This window comes from Carya illinoinensis, chromosome 10 (assembly GCF_018687715.1).
Source record: "Carya illinoinensis cultivar Pawnee chromosome 10, C.illinoinensisPawnee_v1, whole genome shotgun sequence".
Classification (NCBI taxonomy): domain Eukaryota; kingdom Viridiplantae; phylum Streptophyta; class Magnoliopsida; order Fagales; family Juglandaceae; genus Carya; species Carya illinoinensis.
The window spans coordinates 1,215,980-1,234,877 of NC_056761.1; the positions used below are offsets into that span (position 1 = coordinate 1,215,980).

An 18,898-nucleotide genomic window follows, 5' to 3' on the forward strand; every position below is an offset into this window, starting at 1 on the left:
CGTACAAGCATTTTGTAAAAGAAGTGAATCCCATATATACACTAATAAGAATAGTTTTTTTACATTTTTTTTAGGTGGGTTCATTTTTTTATATAAAGGCTTATATGAGACTTGTCTATTTAAAATTTGTACAAATCATTTCTATTAACTTTCTATCGAAAATAAAAGAATTTAACATAAAATATGGGACTTATTTAAATTATATAAAAGCCAGCTAGGAAACTGTAGTCAAAAACTTATTTTATGAAGGTGGAAATGGTTGACTTGATTATTGAAGTTGGAGCAACAACTAATTTTATGTTCATCTGCCTGTCATGTATGCTTCTCAAGTACTTGCTTTCTGATTAAAAATTCGATTAACTAATGAAAAAGGGTTAGCAACTCCCTTAACTAGTTTCCCAGCATCGATCCATGAATAAAATCAGTCTTCTTCATGCATGAGCCAATATCTTTGTGAGACTATATAATGTTCATTATTTCAGCCATTCTCATCATCAACAGTTTTTTGAGTCTTTCTCAATTCAACTATTCTCATCACCAGCTTGCTTTTACGTATTATTTTCTGTCAGTACTTTTTCATCACAAAAATGAGGAACGGTGATTCAACCACAATTGATGTTTCAGAGTCGAGCGCCATTGCCAAAGGAAAAGCGCCTCTTATCGCAGTTACCAAGCAAGAGACAGGCGGATGGAAAAGAGGAGTCGCCATTTTCGACTTCATTTTGAGGTTAGGAGCTATAGTGGCTGCTCTGGCAGCCGCATCCACCATGGGTACTAGTGGTGAGACTCTTCCCTTCTTCACACAGTTCTTCCAGTTCCAAGCCAATTATGATGATTTACCCACTTTTCAGTACGTGATTTTCCATCTCTCCCTCTCTCTATAGCTATCTCTCTCTTGCTATTGGTTTGTATAATCAAGTTTTGACGAACAATTGGGACCAAAATGCTCATCATGACATTCAAAACATGCAGGTTTTTCGTCATTGCAATGGCGATAGTTAGTGGCTACCTTGTACTTTCCCTTCCTTTTTCCATAGTATCCATTGTTCGTCCACATGCAGCCGCACCAAGACTGTTACTGCTCATTTTGGACACTGTAAGTTACCTCCTGATCAACCATTTAACTTGGCATCATAAACCTACAATTTTCATTTTTTTTTTTTTTTTTTTTTTTTAATTTGGAAGCACTGAAAATATATCTTTAATTCGATTTATATCAGGTGGCACTTACTCTAAACACTTCTGCTGGTGCTGCGGCTGCTTCCATAGTCTACTTGGCTCACAAAGGCAACCCCAACACGAATTGGCTCGCTATTTGCCAGCAGTTTGGTGGTTTCTGCCAGAAAATCAGCGGAGCTGTGGTGGCATCGTTTGTTTCGGTTGTTGTGTTCATTTTCCTTATTCTGCTGTCTGCTTTGGCCATCCGACAGGCTTAAGAAGATCATGGGAAAGTGATGAAATATATTTGAGTGTTGTATTGTCTGATGAAGTACTTATTTCGATGTTTCTTTTCAACTCTTTGGTAAGCGTTAATTAACTTGCTTCGCTGTGTACGTGCATGGCAAGTTCGCGTTGTAATGAAAATTATTGTATTTTACTTATGCACATTTGAATATTTGAGTGCAAGTTACTTTTCCTACCCATCCTTTGTTTTGTCGTTTGATGTCTGATCTATTTAGATTGTGAATCAATTTGGCGAGAATCCAACGCCGTTGGGGTACTGTCAATCTCACGAATTAGTGTTTGACAGAGGATTGAAGAAAGTAGTGCAATTATTGCACACTTGGTTCCTATTTATAGACCTATACGCAGTGGTTGGCAAGAGACAACTGTTGAATTATACCGAACATTTGTCTCTTACACTCCCTCGACTGACACTCTCCATGAAAAACCTTTCTCGTGACACTCCATGCAAAACCTTTCTCGTGGAGGGGGAGCGTACGGTGCATATTGTTTGTGTGGTCACCCCGTACTTCATCCTATCTTCAAATTCTCTACAAATTAGTGCATAAATCCTCCACAAATTAATGAATTTACTAGGCAGAAAATAAAGTTTTGAGATAGAGAGTGGGGGTGGGGGTTGGTGTATTTTTATTTATTTTACTCCAATGATTTCTGTAGATATGTCAGAATTAATAATAATTTTGGGAACGGAGGGATGACAAAAGAAAAAAAAAAATGGAGAATTTTCTTATTTATGATATGGTAGATTGGTAGGTTTGGCAAGTGGGATAAGATATAAAAATTTCATCTGATGTCATCTCATCATTAGAGCAAGAGATTGGATCAGATTCAACAACATTATTCGAGCCTTTAATACAAGGATCACGAGGTGAGAATGTTTTGTTTATGATTAATTTTGACGGCAGTCTAATTTAGAAATATAGAAAGAATTGGAGTGAAGTGTGAATACTTTCTATACATAAAAGAGGTAATCTTTCTAGCTAGAGTTAATCATTCAAATTAATTGTTAAGTAAGATCACGATTCACTTCTTTTATTCTATGTATCGACTTTAGACTAGAATAACTATTTTTCAATTGACCATTAACTGCATGTTTCTTCAAGTTTGATTGTGAATTTGTGATGATACCAATTGAGTCTCTTTCCAATACTAACTTATTAGCTCTGAAGGCACAACCGTTAAAATTAGTTTTGAGATATTTATTTTTTTAAAACATCGCAACTAATGAAAATGATTTGTAAGAATAATGTTACATATAATCATAAAATATATAAATATCGTGTAATCGTTTTTAAAATAAAATAAAATTTATTATAAAAAAATTAATTTTTTTAAAAATAATTATACTACACTTATATATTTACAATTATAATTATCATTTATCATATATAATAATAGACATTGGCTAGCTCCTAGCAACCAAATTATCAAGGCTAAATTGGCTAATCATCCCGTGAAATTGTTAAATAAGACTATAGTTAAATAATATTTTTTTAAATATAAATTATTTTATTATCAAGTCGAAAGTTCAGTCGCGGCTAAAGCAATTCTAAGGAAAAAAAAAAAAAAAAAAAAAACTGAAATCCAACGAGATCGGGGTTATTCCGGTAATTTAATAAGCATACTACAAGGTCTCAGATCTAATTTGCGAGTTCAGCAGGACTCACGTAGCTGTCTCAACTTTCCTGGGAAAGTAAATAGAAAGAAAACTCCGCAAGGAAACTAAGGATTTAGGGCTTTTCTCCGTGCAGTGAGAGTATGTCTCAGACCGGAAAATTGATGCCGAATCTCGACCAGCAGAGCACCAAAATGCTCAACCTCACCGTGCTCCAGAGAATGGATCCCTTCATCGAAGAGATTTTGATCACCGCGGCGCATGTTACGTTCTACGAGTTCAATATCGAGAGCAACCAATGGGTGGGCTTCTCAATTTTATTATTCCGCTCTTTCTTCTTGCTACGTAAATGTGGGAAAGTGGAAGAAAATTAAAAGTTTGGAATCTTAAGATTTTTTCATATCTTTTGATCGAAAAACCTCAACGTAACTATTCCTGCTACCGTTATTTGGGTTACTTAATGCCATTCCTTAGCTCTAATTAAAGCAATTCTGCGACATATTTTTCCATTTGTTTAATTATTATTTCTAAAAAAGTAAATTGGGCGGTTGCAGAGTCGCAAAGACGTTGAAGGATCTCTTTTTGTCGTTAAGAGGTGATATTTTTGTTATGTTCGGGGTGACGATTTAATATTTATGCCGTTCATATAGTTTCGTGTTAGAGTTTATGTGATCACGTGCACAAATTTGGCTGCCTTGCTAATGCTGTTGTTGCCATTGTTATTGTTTTTAGGAACACTCAACCGCGGTTCCAATTCATTGTAATGAATCGGCGAAACACAGGTTCGGATTTTATAGCTTTATAACGTTAAAGATGATAACGTTTATGCTGTTTAAATGGACATGAAGTATGTCAATTATTATTATTATTATTTTTTTTATGCAATGTCAATTAATATTAACCGCAGGTATCTGAATTTTTTTTTTTTTCCAATTCCGTGGTAAATCTTGGTAGTTTCTTTTAATATAATAGAAAAATCAAGGCCCATTTGATATGAAGGGAGCATGGCGGATTATTTGATGCTGTACAATATGGTGAATAGGGCTACACGCGTATTTCCATACCCATATAAAAGAAGTCTCTTTAGCCTCTTACCTTCTCTACTTCACTTGGGATCACACCATAGCGAACAAACCAATAAATTCACCACAAAGAAGTGCGTGATCACATGATTATCCAGAGTTTTCTTCCAAGCTGATAACTTGATTTAATTGTTAAAAGACCCCGATGGTTGGTTACCTGCTGGAAATGAAGCTACAGTAGTTTTCGTTTCTCAGTTTAATTTCTTCGAACTGCCCACATAGATCTCAACTGGGTCTTCACACATGTTCTGTCGCTTATTTTTATTTTCATTTTAACCTTTTTTTTTTTTTTTTGGGTTAACAGATAACCTAGTGGAGAATCTATTGGGAGATTTTGAGTATGAAGTTCAGGTTCCCTACCTGTTGTACCGGAATGCATCCCAAGAAGTTAATGGTATTTGGTTTTACAATCCACGGGAGTGTGAGGATGTTGCAAATCTATTTACTAGGTACATTTTTTCCCTAACCTGGCTCAGTTAGTTGTGTTGTTGCTTGTAAACTTCTTTTATAAACATCCCAGGTTGTACTGCATATTGATGGATAGAACAATGTAGATAACTTAGATGCAAGGTTGTTTTGAAAAATACCAGAGTGCCTTGGGATGCTTGTGTGTTTGGATTTGCATATACTCCCTATATCACTTTCTCATTTATGCTAATGTATTTTCGTATTTTAAAACCAAACTTGGATGCTATACATGTTTATGTTGTATAAAGGAATTGCGTTGCAATTCTGCGGTATTTTTTTTTATAAGTAAAAGATATTTTATTGATGAAAAGATAGGCATTGCAATTCTGCTGTTGAGATCAAGATGTTAAGTAGATGCTTTATGACTGACATTGTGATGTTTTTTCTACAGGATTCTCAATGCATATTCGAAAGTTCCTTCAAAGTCAAAAGTATCTCCAAGCAAAAGGTGACCATATGAGTCATAAAATTGTTATTATATATATTTCTTTTCAAAGTGATGCAGATGCTAAGATTAGGATGATTTTTGTGTTGGTCCTTGGGTACTCACAATGTGTTTGCGGATAATACTTCAGTAATAATCTTAGGTGCATTTCCTATACTCAATGTGTACTTGGGTAGCATCCTCATAACTTTTCATTGATAATTTTAGTTATTACTTATTAAAAGAAATTATTTAGCAATAATCGGTGCTAGTTGTATCCATAATTTGATCCTGTTGATTTTAAGCTGGCCATAATATCATGACTAATTTTCTTTCTTACATTCTTCTTTTTGGTCCCCTCAATCTTTTCCTACACTCAGTGAGTTTGAGGAACTTGAAGCAGTCCCAACCATGTCGGTGATGGAGGGTCCTCTGGAGCCATCATCAACTGCCACTGATGCTCCCGAAGATTCTTCCTTTCAGGGCATTTTTGGTGTACGTTCTAGTTTGCCATTGATTCTTAATATTTTCTCTTCAATTTTAACATTAGTTTGGAGCAGTGGTATTGTTCTTTTTGAGACAGTTAACTCCATTACTGAATATTGAACTTGTAGCAAGAGAGTTAATCTCTAATCATTAGTTTTTCTGTTAGGGCCTAATCCTAATTATTGTCAAGGATTTTTTTTCGTGTACATTATTATAGTATACTATAAAGACACTGAATTAGCCTGAGGTGGATGTAATGCATAAATTTTTGGGAGTGATTGATAGCTTGCTTTATTTTTTAATACCGTATTCCTCTGGACAGCCTCTTTAGACTTTAATGTGCCAACTCTTTTTATGGTTTTCTTTTATCGTTTCTTCTTCTAGATAGGTGATTTTCTTGTATACAATGTATACACACCGCATACCTAGTTGTGCCTTTTGCTTCTTCTTCTTTTAATTAAGTATTATTACTTATTAGAAGAAAAAGAAATTTACTGCTATAAAGATGTGTGGTTCCATAAATATATTTCTTCCTCCTGGTCTACATAAAAATCATGGCTTGGCTTGGATGTTCCATACTATATTCTGTAAGTTCATTCTTTTCAACCATGATACTGTTTGCTTGCATGCTAACATGAGATGCTCTTAATTTTCCCATTCTTGCCTTTTCCTTTGGAATGAATATCAGTTCGGTCTCATTTCTGACAAGCTTTTTTCACTCGGTACTATTGCAGGCAGCTACAAATATTGGAAGCGGTGGTTTAAACCTAGCTAACTCAAGACCTTCTTCACAGCCCATCTATCATTCTTCTGCAACTCTCCCTTTATCGTCTCACTCGCCTAGTGTTGCTTCCTCTCCTGCACCAACTCCACAAGTACCATCACTCTCTCTTCTGGCTTCATCCAATCCAACCCCCCTCCAAGACACACTTGATCCAATCAGAAGCAGCAATCAAGTCACTAATCTTCTGAAGCCCTCTTCATTTTTTTCACCTGCCACTTCCTCATCTGCATTGATGATCCCACCTATTTCTTCATCAGTGCCAACAGCTCCTCTGCATCCTCCCCTGAATTTGCAGCGCCCATATGGCACTCCTTTGCTTCAGCCCTTTCCACCACCCACTCCACCACTGTCTCTTACTCCTAGTTCTGCGCCTCAAATTGATGGACCATTTATTAGCAGAGATAAAGTTCGTGATGCCCTACTGATGGTTGTTCAGGTGTTTCCATTGATCTTCTTTATTCTTTGTTTCCCCCATTATCTAATTTGTTCGCATGTTTACTGTATAATATTGGTCCAATATTTACTGGATAATTTTGCTCATATGTCCAGTAAGTGAACCATTTTGGAACGCATTGTAGATGACCATGTTATATAGGATAATGCTAGGGCATTAATGTCCTCATATGGTGGGTTATTGGTTTATGATAAGTTGCCTAGTGCATAAACTGTAGCCTGCAACTTAGCAAGTGGTTAGATGCATGCTTCTTTATTCTTGAATGTCTTCAATCCCAACATGCCAAGCCTGTTAGCTTAGAATTTCGAAATTACCAGCTGACTCATGTAACGGTTCTTTTTCCAGGACGATCAATTTATTGATATGTTTTACAAAGCATTGGTGAAGGTGCACCATCCATGAGTACCTTCAGAGAACTAGTGAGCTTTCCTTCTGAAGATTTTGAAGGTGAACCCATCTATTAGTACCATTAGAGCAGTAGCGATTTTTCCTTCTGGATGTCGATGGGCCTAAAATATCTGAGGGTCGGTTCTGTATATAGCTTGTTTACTCGAGTTTCACAAATGAGGGAAGTATAATATCTATCTGGACTAACATCATTAGAGCTTCAGGCTTTTGGATGCTTGTCAACTTTGAGAAGTTTGTTTCCTTGCATATTGGAATGGTGGTACTCTATTGATTGGTTCAGTTCATGTCATTATCTTCCGTTAAATAGAATGTTTGTAACAGCTGAAATAGAGTTTGTTTTCATTTCGAAGTCGGTCCACTTTTTGGGTAAGCAAAGCGTTATTTGTTTGACCGTTGGCGCCAGTTCTTTTATTGGATCGTGTTAACGGTGCCCAAAGCCTCCGCTAACTCGCTAAGTTATAGGGGACGAGCATTGATGAGAGGGAGGGGTCGGATTCTAATGGTTTGTGCGTCGCATTCCAGTAGCTCCGTGACCAAGACAATGACACCCAATTTCTTGGAGGAAAACACTAGTTTTACATAGGATTTCTACAAATCCTCTACCGAAATTTGTTTTTTTTTTTTTTGTTTTTTTCAATGAATATGGGATTTGTTTTTAATTTTAAAAAATGTCTAAATAGTTTAAAAAAAAATGGTGAAAGAAAAAGTTTTTTTTTTTTAAAAAAAAAAAAGAGGATTTTAACTGCTCGGTAGAGGATTATGTGGACTTAGCAACGCCCTTTCTTGAAACAGATGATGAAGCACCAAACCCATCTTCAACTTCTAAACAACCACTTGATAAAGTAATCATTTTTTTACAAATTTCTCTTTACTTTTGTTGCAATTTGATATGAATAAATTTTTTAAACAAATATTATTATATTAAGAAAGCCTGATTTAGTTGTAGATATGAGTTGGTCTTATATAACTTCTCTAGAAGGAATTGACCAAATTATTTAGACCCAATCGGACAAAAGAAGGATTATTTTTTATCTGCAGGTGAAAAAGAAGTCATGCTTGCGTTAATTGGAAAAAAAGAAGGGGTCCTATTCTCTACAGTGTTCCCAAATATGATGTCCAATCTGGATTTCCACCTTATACGTAACCCATTGCTTACTCAAACGATCATCACGTCATACGCCTTTTCTAACAACAAAAAGAGAGAGAAACCAGCCGCCTCTCACCTTCCTTCGCTTTTACCACAGCCATCCCTGGAACATAGACTTCCGGAAGTACATCGGAATGTGATTTTTGTAGGTCGAACTTAACGTTAAATACTTAATGGTTGACAAAATAAAATTACAGCTCTTTGAACAAATAAATTAATTCATTTCTTTATAAACAAAATAACTCATTTTCGCATTCTACTCCTTCAAAGAATGACTTGAAAACCACATAATTAATATATACGAGGAATGTTTACTTTATCTGCACAAGAGGTACAACCAGAAGCCGGAAAATGCCAAGACCCCAAATGCTATACACAACATGTCTAATGCTCCTTCAGTCCTCAACCTTCTCTCTTTCCTCTCCTTCTTCCTCTCCAAATACTCTTGGTATCTTTTCCTTCCTTCGTCTTCCCTCCTTCCCCTTCTTACCTTTGCGCCATCTAAACTCCTCTTCAATATTACCAAACTGTCCTTCCCATTCAAATGCATCGCATCCATGTCCTCCACCTGCAAGCTCACCTCCCTCACCAGCAGTTCCCCTCCCTCGGACCCACCGCATGTTACCACAATCCCGCACTGCACGAACTCAGAGGCGGAGCCTCTTTTACCGGCCAGGATCGTCACGAACCGTACGTGCACGTCTCCGCTCAGCCAGTGCCGCTCCACCGAGACCGCCTTGTGGCTCGAGAGGTTCACCGCCCGCCGTCCGTTCGGGTCAATCAGAATCCAGCTAAGCGTAAGGTCATCCGTAAGCTCACGACAGATTTCCTCGCCGCCGTTGAACCGTATCGGAGTTGGGACGACGTCTTTCGGGTCCAGAAGATCGAGCCTAAAAGGCGAGTGCTTGAACCACTCTGTCTCGGTCTCGGTCTCTATGACCTTGCAGAAAACAACCTTTCCTTTGTAGTAAACATCGATGGCAGAGACGAGTTCGGTCGGATGGTCGGGATTAAGCGGGGAATAATCAGCCGCAGGGGTGGAGTCTGAATTGGTGAGGAGATGGAAGGAGTCGGAGAAGAAGGAGCGGGACCCGTTGGGGAACGTGGAGATAACGTGGAGGAGACGCGGCGTTTTGATTGAAGGCCAAGTGGAGTGGCAGATATTTGTCCAGAGGTTTTCTTCGGAAGAGAGGGCATAGAGCTGGGAGGATGTGCAGGCAGCTGAGGCTAGGGTAGGCCCGTCGAGGCGAGTTAAGATATTAGTCTGAATAATATCCGGATGGACAGCGGAGAGTGTGGTGGTGCCGCAGTAATCGACGGTGGTGGTGGATTTAATTGGTGGTGTAAAAGTGGACGAAGTAGCCATGCACAATACACCGTTTTCCAGACACAAGCTGGTTTGGTAGGTAATGGGAAAACGGGAGAATGGAACGAAAGATGGTTAATCGATCATAGACGTGAAGGGTTTATGTAGGAACTTGGAACGTACGTACGTAGGAGTGAGAGACTGAAAAGACTGGTATTTTGTTCTTAACTAAATCCCTCCTCAGTTTCTCATGAACCACGAGGCTGCCCCAATTCAGTGCAGACTGCACTGTGGTCAATATTGTACAAACTACAAACTGTTGACTTTTTTAAACAAAGCTACTAAGAGCATCCCCATCAGCATCCCCATACCGATACTTTCCCTATAATTTGGGGAAAATTATAGGGTTTTCTCCAATTTGGCTCCTCCATCCCATTCCCTAAAATGGGGTTTGGGTTTCCGGTTTGCACAGTAAATCCCCATATTTGTTGCTCGACTGTACATCCCCAAATTTGATTTTCTCTCTCTTGTCCCGCGGTTCTTGCTCTGGACAGTTGGGTGCTGTTGCGATTTCACCTCCTCCCTCGCCATCCGAGCAGTCTTCGAGCGATTGTAAGTGATTTTCTTCCCTTTCGGTTTCCTCCATGGCCGGATTCTCACATTCTCTCTTGCATACCTTGAGTTTCGGCATCTGAAAATTGTTGGGCTTTGTTTCAATCGGGATCCTCCATGGTTGGCCACCGAGGGACTGCATTATCATTTCTGAGAAATTCACTCGGTTCCCTCCATGGTTGCATGTATTTGGAGACCAATTATTGCGAAAAATATAGATTAAATTGCCATGTATACAGTCTGAAAACCCTAGCTATTCTTGATGTCCCCGATTGAGTTTGGATTTGGGTTACTCTGAAATTGTTGCTTCGATTTGGGTTGCTCTGATTTTGTTGTTTCGGTTATGGTTGCTCTGAATTTGTAAGTTATGATTACCATTGCTATGAGATTACATATGGGGATGGGGATCTGTTGAAGGACCGAAATGGTTGTTGGACTTTGGGGCTGAAATTTTTTCTGCAATAGCTAGGAATTTTCTGCTCAAAAACACTGCAATACGTATGAATTTTTTGGCAAAAAATGTTTCTGTAGTTGTATATTTCAGCTCTGGGTTTGGCAAGTTGATAAATCTTCAACTTGTATTGGCATTGTACTGAGTTTTGTGGTGGAACTGCACTGAGATTTTCTGTGATGAATAATATGACTTTATGCCGTGCAATATTAGCTGCTTTTTTAGTATTTGATATCTCATTTAGGTGTACCAAGTAGGGTGAGATTGTTAAAAAAATATCTATCTATTGGGGGCTGGATATCTAAATCTTATTCTTGCACATATGTACTTACACATTGCCATCTCTTTTCTGTATGTCTACTCAGTCCATATGTTTTGGTTGATTGTACTATTCTATATATACTTCTAATGGGTTGGTCTGTGCAGACCCATTGTAGTTGTGACAATATGGAGCTTTATGTTTTTGAACTTAGTTGTAATGGATGGTTGAAATGAGACTTGGTTGTTGATTGTTGGTTTTAAAGCTGTTGGTTTTGAATGCCATTTTTATGGGTTGGTCTGTGCAGACCCATATTGGTATGATATTTTGCCATTTTGAAGTTAAACTCTCTCTTGTCCGAATTGTCACATTTCTCCTTCAAAATAGATTGCAACTTTAACGTGCTCTAAATATTAAAGAATATTTATTGTGCTAAACTATTAGAATCTGAGTTATTTGTCCCCCCTTTCATGCAATCTTCGTTTCCTTTATTATGTCATAACTTGGACTATTTAATTGGATGCATGGTTTACTCTTGTGATTAGTTTAAGCATGTGATATGCTGGATGCACATGCAGTGATATTCATGGATTAATATCAACATACTATATTCGGATTCAACATTCTATTTGTGGAAATGGTAAACCATATTTTATTGTGGGGTCCACTAGCATCTAGCATATATTCTCTTTTTATTGCCAATCTAATGATCATGTAGGAAATTTTTACATGCAGTGGGGTCCTTGCTTAATATCAAATATACCTAAGAGCTAACTGTTATATCATATTATACATTATTAAAAACATTATTTTTTCACAAAAGTTCATGCAAGTGTTAATTAGGCTGTGATTAACATCATTTTGGGTCCATTGCAGTGTCTCGGATCTGTGGGGGAAGGGGGAGTATTATTAGGCAATGATGATGGTGCTTAGTTGTTGTTGTTTCACAAGTGTTAATGGGGTCCCATCAATATGGCGGGGTAATCCCCACCCAGATGGACATATTGCAGTTTGTGGTACTTTCCACAAAAGGCAATCGGGGTTTGGGTGGGGTTTTGCAGCCATTTGATGTTTGGCAACTTTGTTACGCATGCTGTCAATATTTACACCATACTGAGCCACATTTATAAATATATATCCACATATTATTTAGATCCGGATGGGGATGCTCTTATTTCTTGAATTCTTATGATTTGCATGTTGTTTGGTTGTTGTTTTCTTGTTATGTTGTAATACAATTGGCTTGTGGTAACTAATCGAACTCGGCTGTGATGATGTTTTCGACTTGGCACGCATTCCGGAAATTTGTTGGCACCTCAATGGCTAGGTAACCCGGACGGCCATCAAGTAGTGGCAACCGAACGTTGCAGCCATGAGTGGGTGGCCAAATTTCCATTATGTCACCAATCGGTTTCTGAGCCAATGACCCCGACCCCCACCCCGACCCCAAACTTGTTGGTTCTAACATTTAAACATTTTTGAAGAGATGGATTCACAAGACCATGGACATATGTACTTCACCAACCTCCTTAGCCAAGATCCTCAACTCGACCCCACTTCCGGTGGGCAAAGTGGATCCTCCCCTATGACTCTTGGTGACTCTCCACCCCTACCCCCTAATGAGCCTATCGGCATTAGGAAATCAGTCAGGGGTGCGAACTTCACCCCTGAAGAAGACAAGTTACTTGTCTCTGCATGGCTAAATTGTAGCCTTGATGCCGTCCAAGGAACGGATCAAAAACACTCCCAACTTTGGGAAAAAATCTTTGAGTACTTTCAGCAATATAAGGAAACCACAAATGAGCGGACAATAAAGTCTCTAATACATCGGTGGTCAGTTATTCAAAAGGCCACAAATAAATTTTGTGCGAAACTAGCTCAGATTGAAGGGTTAAATCAAAGTGGCATGACCGACCAAGACAAGGTAGAATTTTGTTACTCTTAGTATTTTATGTTCGCATTATTTTTTGTGAAAGTATTGTTAACATGAATTTTATTTGTTTACATGTAAGTTTGACAAGGCGAAGATTATGTACCAGTCGTTAGAAAAATGCACCTTTCAGTTCGAGCATTGTTGGCACCTATTGAAGGACCAACCTAAGTGGATTTGGCGCGCCACAAAGGAGGATCCAAAGCGAAGGAAGACGATGTCCCCATCCCCGACCCCGACCCCGACTCGATGTTCCGCGGCTACGGAGGATTCAGTTTTTGATCTCGAGACAGAGACAGTGATAGAGAATGAGGTTATCGAATTGGACCGGCCAATGGGAAGAAAAGCTGAAAAAGGAAAACGAAAGGCCCAAGGCAGGCAAGCTGAGGAAAATTTCCAACTCAGAAAGATGAAGTATACTATGTTAGAGGAGTCACGCGCTCAGGAGAAAGAGTTTTATCGCCTGAAGGCCGAGAAGATGGAGTATGACAAGGAGAAAGAGGAAAAAAAATTGCGGCTTGAAGATGAAAGACTGAGGTTGGAGGCAGAGAAGATTAAAATTGAAGCTGCAAAAGAGCAAAGTAAAATCCGTCAAGAGGACGAAAGGCTGAGGTTGGAGGCTGAGAAAGTGGAGCTTGCGAAGAAGGAATCAGATCAGCGCATTATGATGATGGATGTGAGTGTCATGCCAGAAATGCAGCGGCTATATTTCGAGCAACTCCAGAGGGAAATCATCATGAGACGAAGTCATGCCCAAGGACCGGATTGATTTTATATTTATGTATTTGATATTTATTTAGTTTCGGACAATGATATATGTGTAAAAAGTAAAATTGAACATTTTTTGTACTTATGATTAGTGAAAGCACCAATGATATTTTTGTGCAAGTCAAAATGGATAAGACAAATTCAGACATCTGAAAATTACCTCGAATAATCCCGGCTATTATACTCAAAGAAATACGACAACAAACTTGATTACAAATAATATAATCACTACTAATATTAAGGAATTACAAATGCAAAGCAGATTAACTCAAACATAGTTTAAAATAACATTGGTGGAAATAATAGAATATAACGCGATCGCGACTAATTTTGGGAATATAATAACCACTGGTGTTCAATTAGATCTTCTTGAAGCTGATTATGCGCCGAGCTGTCTCTAATTTGATGATGACGCTGGATGAAGTCCCCAAGCTCAGTAGTATGAGTACGCGACAATTCCGGGAGATCATCATCAAGTTGATCATACTCAATGTTCAAACTCTCATTATCATCACGCTCGTCCTCAATGATCATATTATGTAGAATAACACATGCTTTCATTATATTTGTTAGATCCTTCACTTTGAACATTCGGGAAGGTCCCCTAATGATAGCAAATCGTTGTTGAAGAACCCCGAATGCACGCTCGACATCTTTCCTTGCAGATTCTTGTGCTTTCACGAAATTTTTCTTCTTATTCCCTCTTGGTGATGGAATCGTCTTCACAAAAGTTCGCCACTTGGGATAAATACCGTCAGCAAGGTAATACCCCATGGTGTAGTCATTGCCATTGATTGTGTAATTGACTGGAGGAGCACGCCCTTGGGCAAGCTCCGTGAAAATAAAAGATCTCTCTAGAACATTAATGTCGTTATGTGAACCGGGCATACCAAAAAATGCATGCCATATCCAGAGATCATATGAAGCAACTGCTTCTAAAATAATAGTGGGTTCACGGATGTGGCCAGAATACATACCTTTCCAGGCTGCAGGACAATTTTTCCACTTCCAATGCATGCAGTCAATGCTGCCCAGCATTCCTGGGAATCCTCGTTGTTCAGCTACAGCAAGCAATCGGGTAATATCATTGGCATTTGGAGACCGTAGATATTCATCTGAAAAAACACTTACTATTGTCTCAGAGAATTTTTTCAGGCTCTCCATTGCGGTGCTTTCACCAATACGTATGTATTCATCCATAAAATCTCCAGTCACCCCATACGCCATCATTCTAAGTGCTGCAGTTATCTTTTGCATAGAAGATAAACCGAGTCTTCCGGCGGAATCTCTTCTCTGGACGAAGTACGGCTCGTAAGACTCTACCTCATTTAGAATACGAAGAAATAGGGGACGGCTCATCCGAAATCTCCTTCGAAATAGATTCGAGGGATATACTGGATTTTCTGCAAAATAATCGCGAAATAGCCGCTCGTGCCCCTCAATATGATCACGCCGAATAAACTTACGACGTTGGCGATTGTTACGATGCCTCGATGACTGTCCATCAGCCTCCTCATTAAAAACAACATTGCTATCATCTTCAGATGATACGTATGTCAACAATTTACGAAAGAAAGTACGAGCCATTTGATGAAAGAAGTGGGAGATCAGGGAAGACTATTGAAATTCGGTTCTATAGATCAAAATAAAGAAGAGTTTGTGAGAGTGAATGTTAGCAATATGCGTATTTATAGAGAAAAAAGTTACCGTTATACATAGGACGAAAAATGTTACCGTTTGAGAGAAGACAAAAAATGTTACCGTTTGAGAACAGACGAAAAATGTTACCGTTGGAGAAAAGACAAAAAATGTTACCGTTAAAAAATTGAGTTTAAATTTTATATTCAATACGTGGGTATAAATTTTAAAAAAACGAATAAAGAATACTAAATAATAAAATATGACCATCATGTTAGAAAATTTACGAAAATAATAAAAAATTATTATTTTTATAATACGAATTCCGGTTAAAAAATTACTGTATTTGATAGTCAAAACCGTAAAAAAATTTAATAGATATTGATATTTGAAAAAAAAGATAATAAGACAAAAGAGTTAGTAGTTAAGATTGTAAATGGAAGAGAGAGAAAAAAGTAATAAAAAAGTAATAGAGAAATATTATTTAATAAAATAGAGATAGGGATGGGGAATGGGATGTGGGAGGTTTTTAGAAGATGAATAGAATTTAGAGAAAAATTTAAAAAATTGTGATTTTAAGTTAAATTATAGAGATGAGGATGGGGATGCTGATGTGAGTGCTCTAATTAGGTCTAAGAATAATAGAAAGGTTTGAAATCTATATTAGTGTTTAACACGAAAGCTTTTGATTGGGATTATTATTGTTATAAGGGTAAAAAAATAATTTTATTTATTTTATTAAATGAAGTGTGTGAGATTTCTACGTCCTTAAATATTTTTTTTTTCTATTATTATTAAAGGATTGACGTGTAGGGAGGGTATTGGCGATCGTACTGAGCTGAAGGGTAGGGGACAAATACCACTAGATCAGAAGGTCATTGACCAGATTGTGATAGATTTAATACTTTATTATGGTAGTAATATCATGTTATTAATGAGTAAAGAACACGTTTTAGGAGGTAATTGGCAGTTCTTGAATAAATAAACTCGTGGATGAAGGCATTATATATATTATATAGTCAGAGGTCATTTTCAACGTGCTTCATCAGTTTTCACTTTTCAAAAGTTTATTTATATATATAGCAGGGGTTGGTTTGTCTTCTAAACTGGTTTTTTCCAGCTGTTATTTACTCCTTTTTTGTAATTTATTATTTTATTAAAAGTTATTATATTTTCAAGATAATTTGGGTAGAATATATTATTTATATTATTTAAATAGTAAAATTTAATTTATAATATAAGTAATGCTATATACTACACTAACATCTCACTTACATTTTATAATATATGATATGACGTATTTATTATTATTTAATAATAAAAAAATATGTCATAAATATATATTCAATAATGATAAATATATTATATCGTTTTTAATAGAATGTAAATGGGATGATAATATGGTGTATAGAATTTATTTTTTAATATTATTATTATTATTTTCCAGAAAAAGGTAAGGATTAAGGCGTAGATCATGATGATATATCCTGGATTAGTATAATCGAGTCAATCGACATTCGACCCAAGCAAAAGATCTGTATTCTCTATTAATATCTTTGTAGGTAAGGTTTGAGTTAATGGCTTACGCCCACGTGGTTGTAGCGTTTTCAGCTGTCATTACCTCTACTAATTAGGGTGACACGCAGCTTGTTCCTATATAAAAATAAAATTTGATAAAAAAATAAAAAAAGAATTAAAAATATTGTATTTTTTTCGAATACCTTTTATCAAAATATTTTATAATTTGTGAATTGTGGTAGTATTCGATGATTGTGTACACATGCAAAGTAAAATAAACATGCACGAATACTACATGACAGGTGTTTTAGTCATAAAAATAATTTTATAAATTAACATAATTTTATATAATATATTATATTATAAAATTATTTTTATTATAACATAAATATAATATATCGCCACATCATTTGAATTTATAGTAATTTATAAATTTATTTTTAAAGAAAGACTATTTTCTCTCCTGAGCAGATCATATCAAAGTTAGCTGGATCCCTTGCTTCTGTACTAAATCATATGAAGGTGACCGTACAACTGCCTCCAGTTTAATAAAAAAATATATTCTAATATTGATACATCCTGAAAATGATTTACGCTCACAAATGAAAGCGAAAGGATCAAGTAATTAAAAGCAAGCGATTAAGTTAATTAGGTCATGAGGACCGGTCGAAATGCTGTTCACGTGAGATTTTTGAGTAAATACGAAATTCGTATAAATATTTAATATTACGTGTAATATATTTATATTAGACTCTAATGCATATTTAAAATAAATAAATAAATAAAAAGTGTGGAATAAAAGCGTTGAATGTTATTAAAATAAGTGAATGACATGGGACGGTATTAGGATTAGGCAGTACTATAAGTAGTAGGTGAGGCGGCGAATTGTTCCAATAAAGTCAGTAGAGAGAAGAAACAATCAACTTTGACTAATATTTTGTGAAGTAGATTGAGGTTTTGTTTGGACCTTGAGTTAAATTAAATTGATATAATGAATTATGTGAAATTTATTTAAAATAAATTTAAATATTAAAATGAATTTAATATTATTTATAAAAAATTAAAAAAATTGTGAACTCCACTTATAAATATGTGTCGAGTTAAAAAATATTATAAATATTACGTGTGAATAAATTTTAAGTTGAGATGAATTTAATAATTTAAAAATTAAATATTTAAATTTTAGATTTAATTTAAAATTAGACTGTTAGTTGAATTCAACAACCAAACGGAATTAAAATTGATACTTTAATCAGATTTAATTTAGAGATGCAGATTTAAAAATGATGGTCCCATACTATTTATAGTTCTATAAAAGCATATATCGTAATACATTCCAACGTTCTTAGAAACTTCTGATGATAAATATCCTCAACTATTAGATTTGATATTAATTTTTTAAATAAATGCTACTAAGTTGTTTTAGTTAAATAGTTAATTTTGTTCTATTGATGTGGTACCATTATGTAGTGTAGCATTATTTATTAAATAAATTAAAAACTCAAAAATAAAGTAGAATAAACTTAAAGTTTCACTTTTCTATTTTTATTTTAAGGCTAATTTGGTACTTTAACTCTTCTCAACTTATCTCATCTAATTATTATAATTTTTTCAACTTTTAAGACAAAAAATATAATAAATAATTTAACTTTTTTAAATCTTAAAATAATAATATTTAAAAAGATATTTTAATAATATTTTATTTAATTTTTAACTTTAATTTCAATTCAATTCAACTCAACATCTAAATCAGTCCTAATTTTTTTTAAAAGTCAGTTTGTTTATCTTTTTCAACGGGAACAAAGTGGACGGTATAAATAAGGTGGTATAATAGCATTCCTCAATTTTTTAAATTATTGGTATCGCATTTTCTGTATAGCAAGAGATAAAATATATATATAAGTTTTAATTTTGAAAAATGTGAACATCGTGTTTCGTACGTTTTAAGTCTGGTTTTAGCAACTCAGGTCTTCGGGTTTGGATTTGCACACTTAGATAAAATACAAAGAATTTATGGGTTGGGTGCAAGCTAAAAAGTCTCTAATGCTTAATTTAGTATCGGCTTAATAGTTTGTGTGAGAAAA

General features: G+C 35.9%; 5 protein-coding genes across 6 annotated transcripts; 3 read left to right on the forward strand and 2 right to left on the reverse strand.

The window, feature by feature from the left end:
• The first annotated feature begins 461 nt into the window (after nt 1-461).
• On the forward strand, nt 462-1,615 carry LOC122279944 (casparian strip membrane protein 1-like). The gene is made up of 3 exons (XM_043090860.1): nt 462-850; nt 973-1,096; nt 1,221-1,615. Exons 1-3 carry the CDS (start codon nt 588-590, stop codon nt 1,434-1,436), a joined length of 603 nt encoding a protein of 200 aa, XP_042946794.1. The 5' UTR covers nt 462-587; the 3' UTR covers nt 1,437-1,615.
• A 1,492-nt stretch (nt 1,616-3,107) lies between these two features.
• LOC122279906 (mRNA-decapping enzyme-like protein) lies at nt 3,108-7,512 on the forward strand. The gene is made up of 8 exons (XM_043090809.1): nt 3,108-3,381; nt 3,634-3,674; nt 3,812-3,861; nt 4,466-4,610; nt 5,021-5,077; nt 5,434-5,548; nt 6,274-6,759; nt 7,123-7,512. Exons 1-8 carry the CDS (start codon nt 3,223-3,225, stop codon nt 7,177-7,179), a joined length of 1,110 nt encoding a protein of 369 aa, XP_042946743.1. The 5' UTR covers nt 3,108-3,222; the 3' UTR covers nt 7,180-7,512.
• A 955-nt stretch (nt 7,513-8,467) lies between these two features.
• Nucleotides 8,468-9,698, reverse strand: LOC122278183 (probable F-box protein At2g36090). The gene has a single exon (XM_043088296.1). The coding sequence runs from the start codon at nt 9,696-9,698 to the stop codon at nt 8,649-8,651; it is 1,050 nt and encodes a 349-aa protein (XP_042944230.1). The 3' UTR covers nt 8,468-8,648.
• Nucleotides 9,699-9,909: 211 nt separating this feature from the next.
• Nucleotides 9,910-13,765, forward strand: LOC122278182. Of its 2 annotated transcripts, XM_043088295.1 has the most exons (3): nt 9,910-10,250; nt 12,445-12,884; nt 12,973-13,765. In XM_043088295.1, exons 2-3 carry the CDS (start codon nt 12,447-12,449, stop codon nt 13,657-13,659), a joined length of 1,125 nt encoding a protein of 374 aa, XP_042944229.1. In that variant the 5' UTR covers nt 9,910-10,250; nt 12,445-12,446; the 3' UTR covers nt 13,660-13,765. The 2 variants fall into 2 exon arrangements, with proteins under 2 accessions (XP_042944229.1, XP_042944228.1); XM_043088294.1 differs by having other exon boundaries at nt 9,910-12,884.
• Nucleotides 13,766-13,814: 49 nt separating this feature from the next.
• Nucleotides 13,815-15,475, reverse strand: LOC122278181. Its single transcript, XM_043088293.1, has one exon. The coding sequence runs from the start codon at nt 15,243-15,245 to the stop codon at nt 13,983-13,985; it is 1,263 nt and encodes a 420-aa protein (XP_042944227.1). The 5' UTR covers nt 15,246-15,475; the 3' UTR covers nt 13,815-13,982.
• Between the last annotated feature and the right edge of the window lie 3,423 nt (nt 15,476-18,898).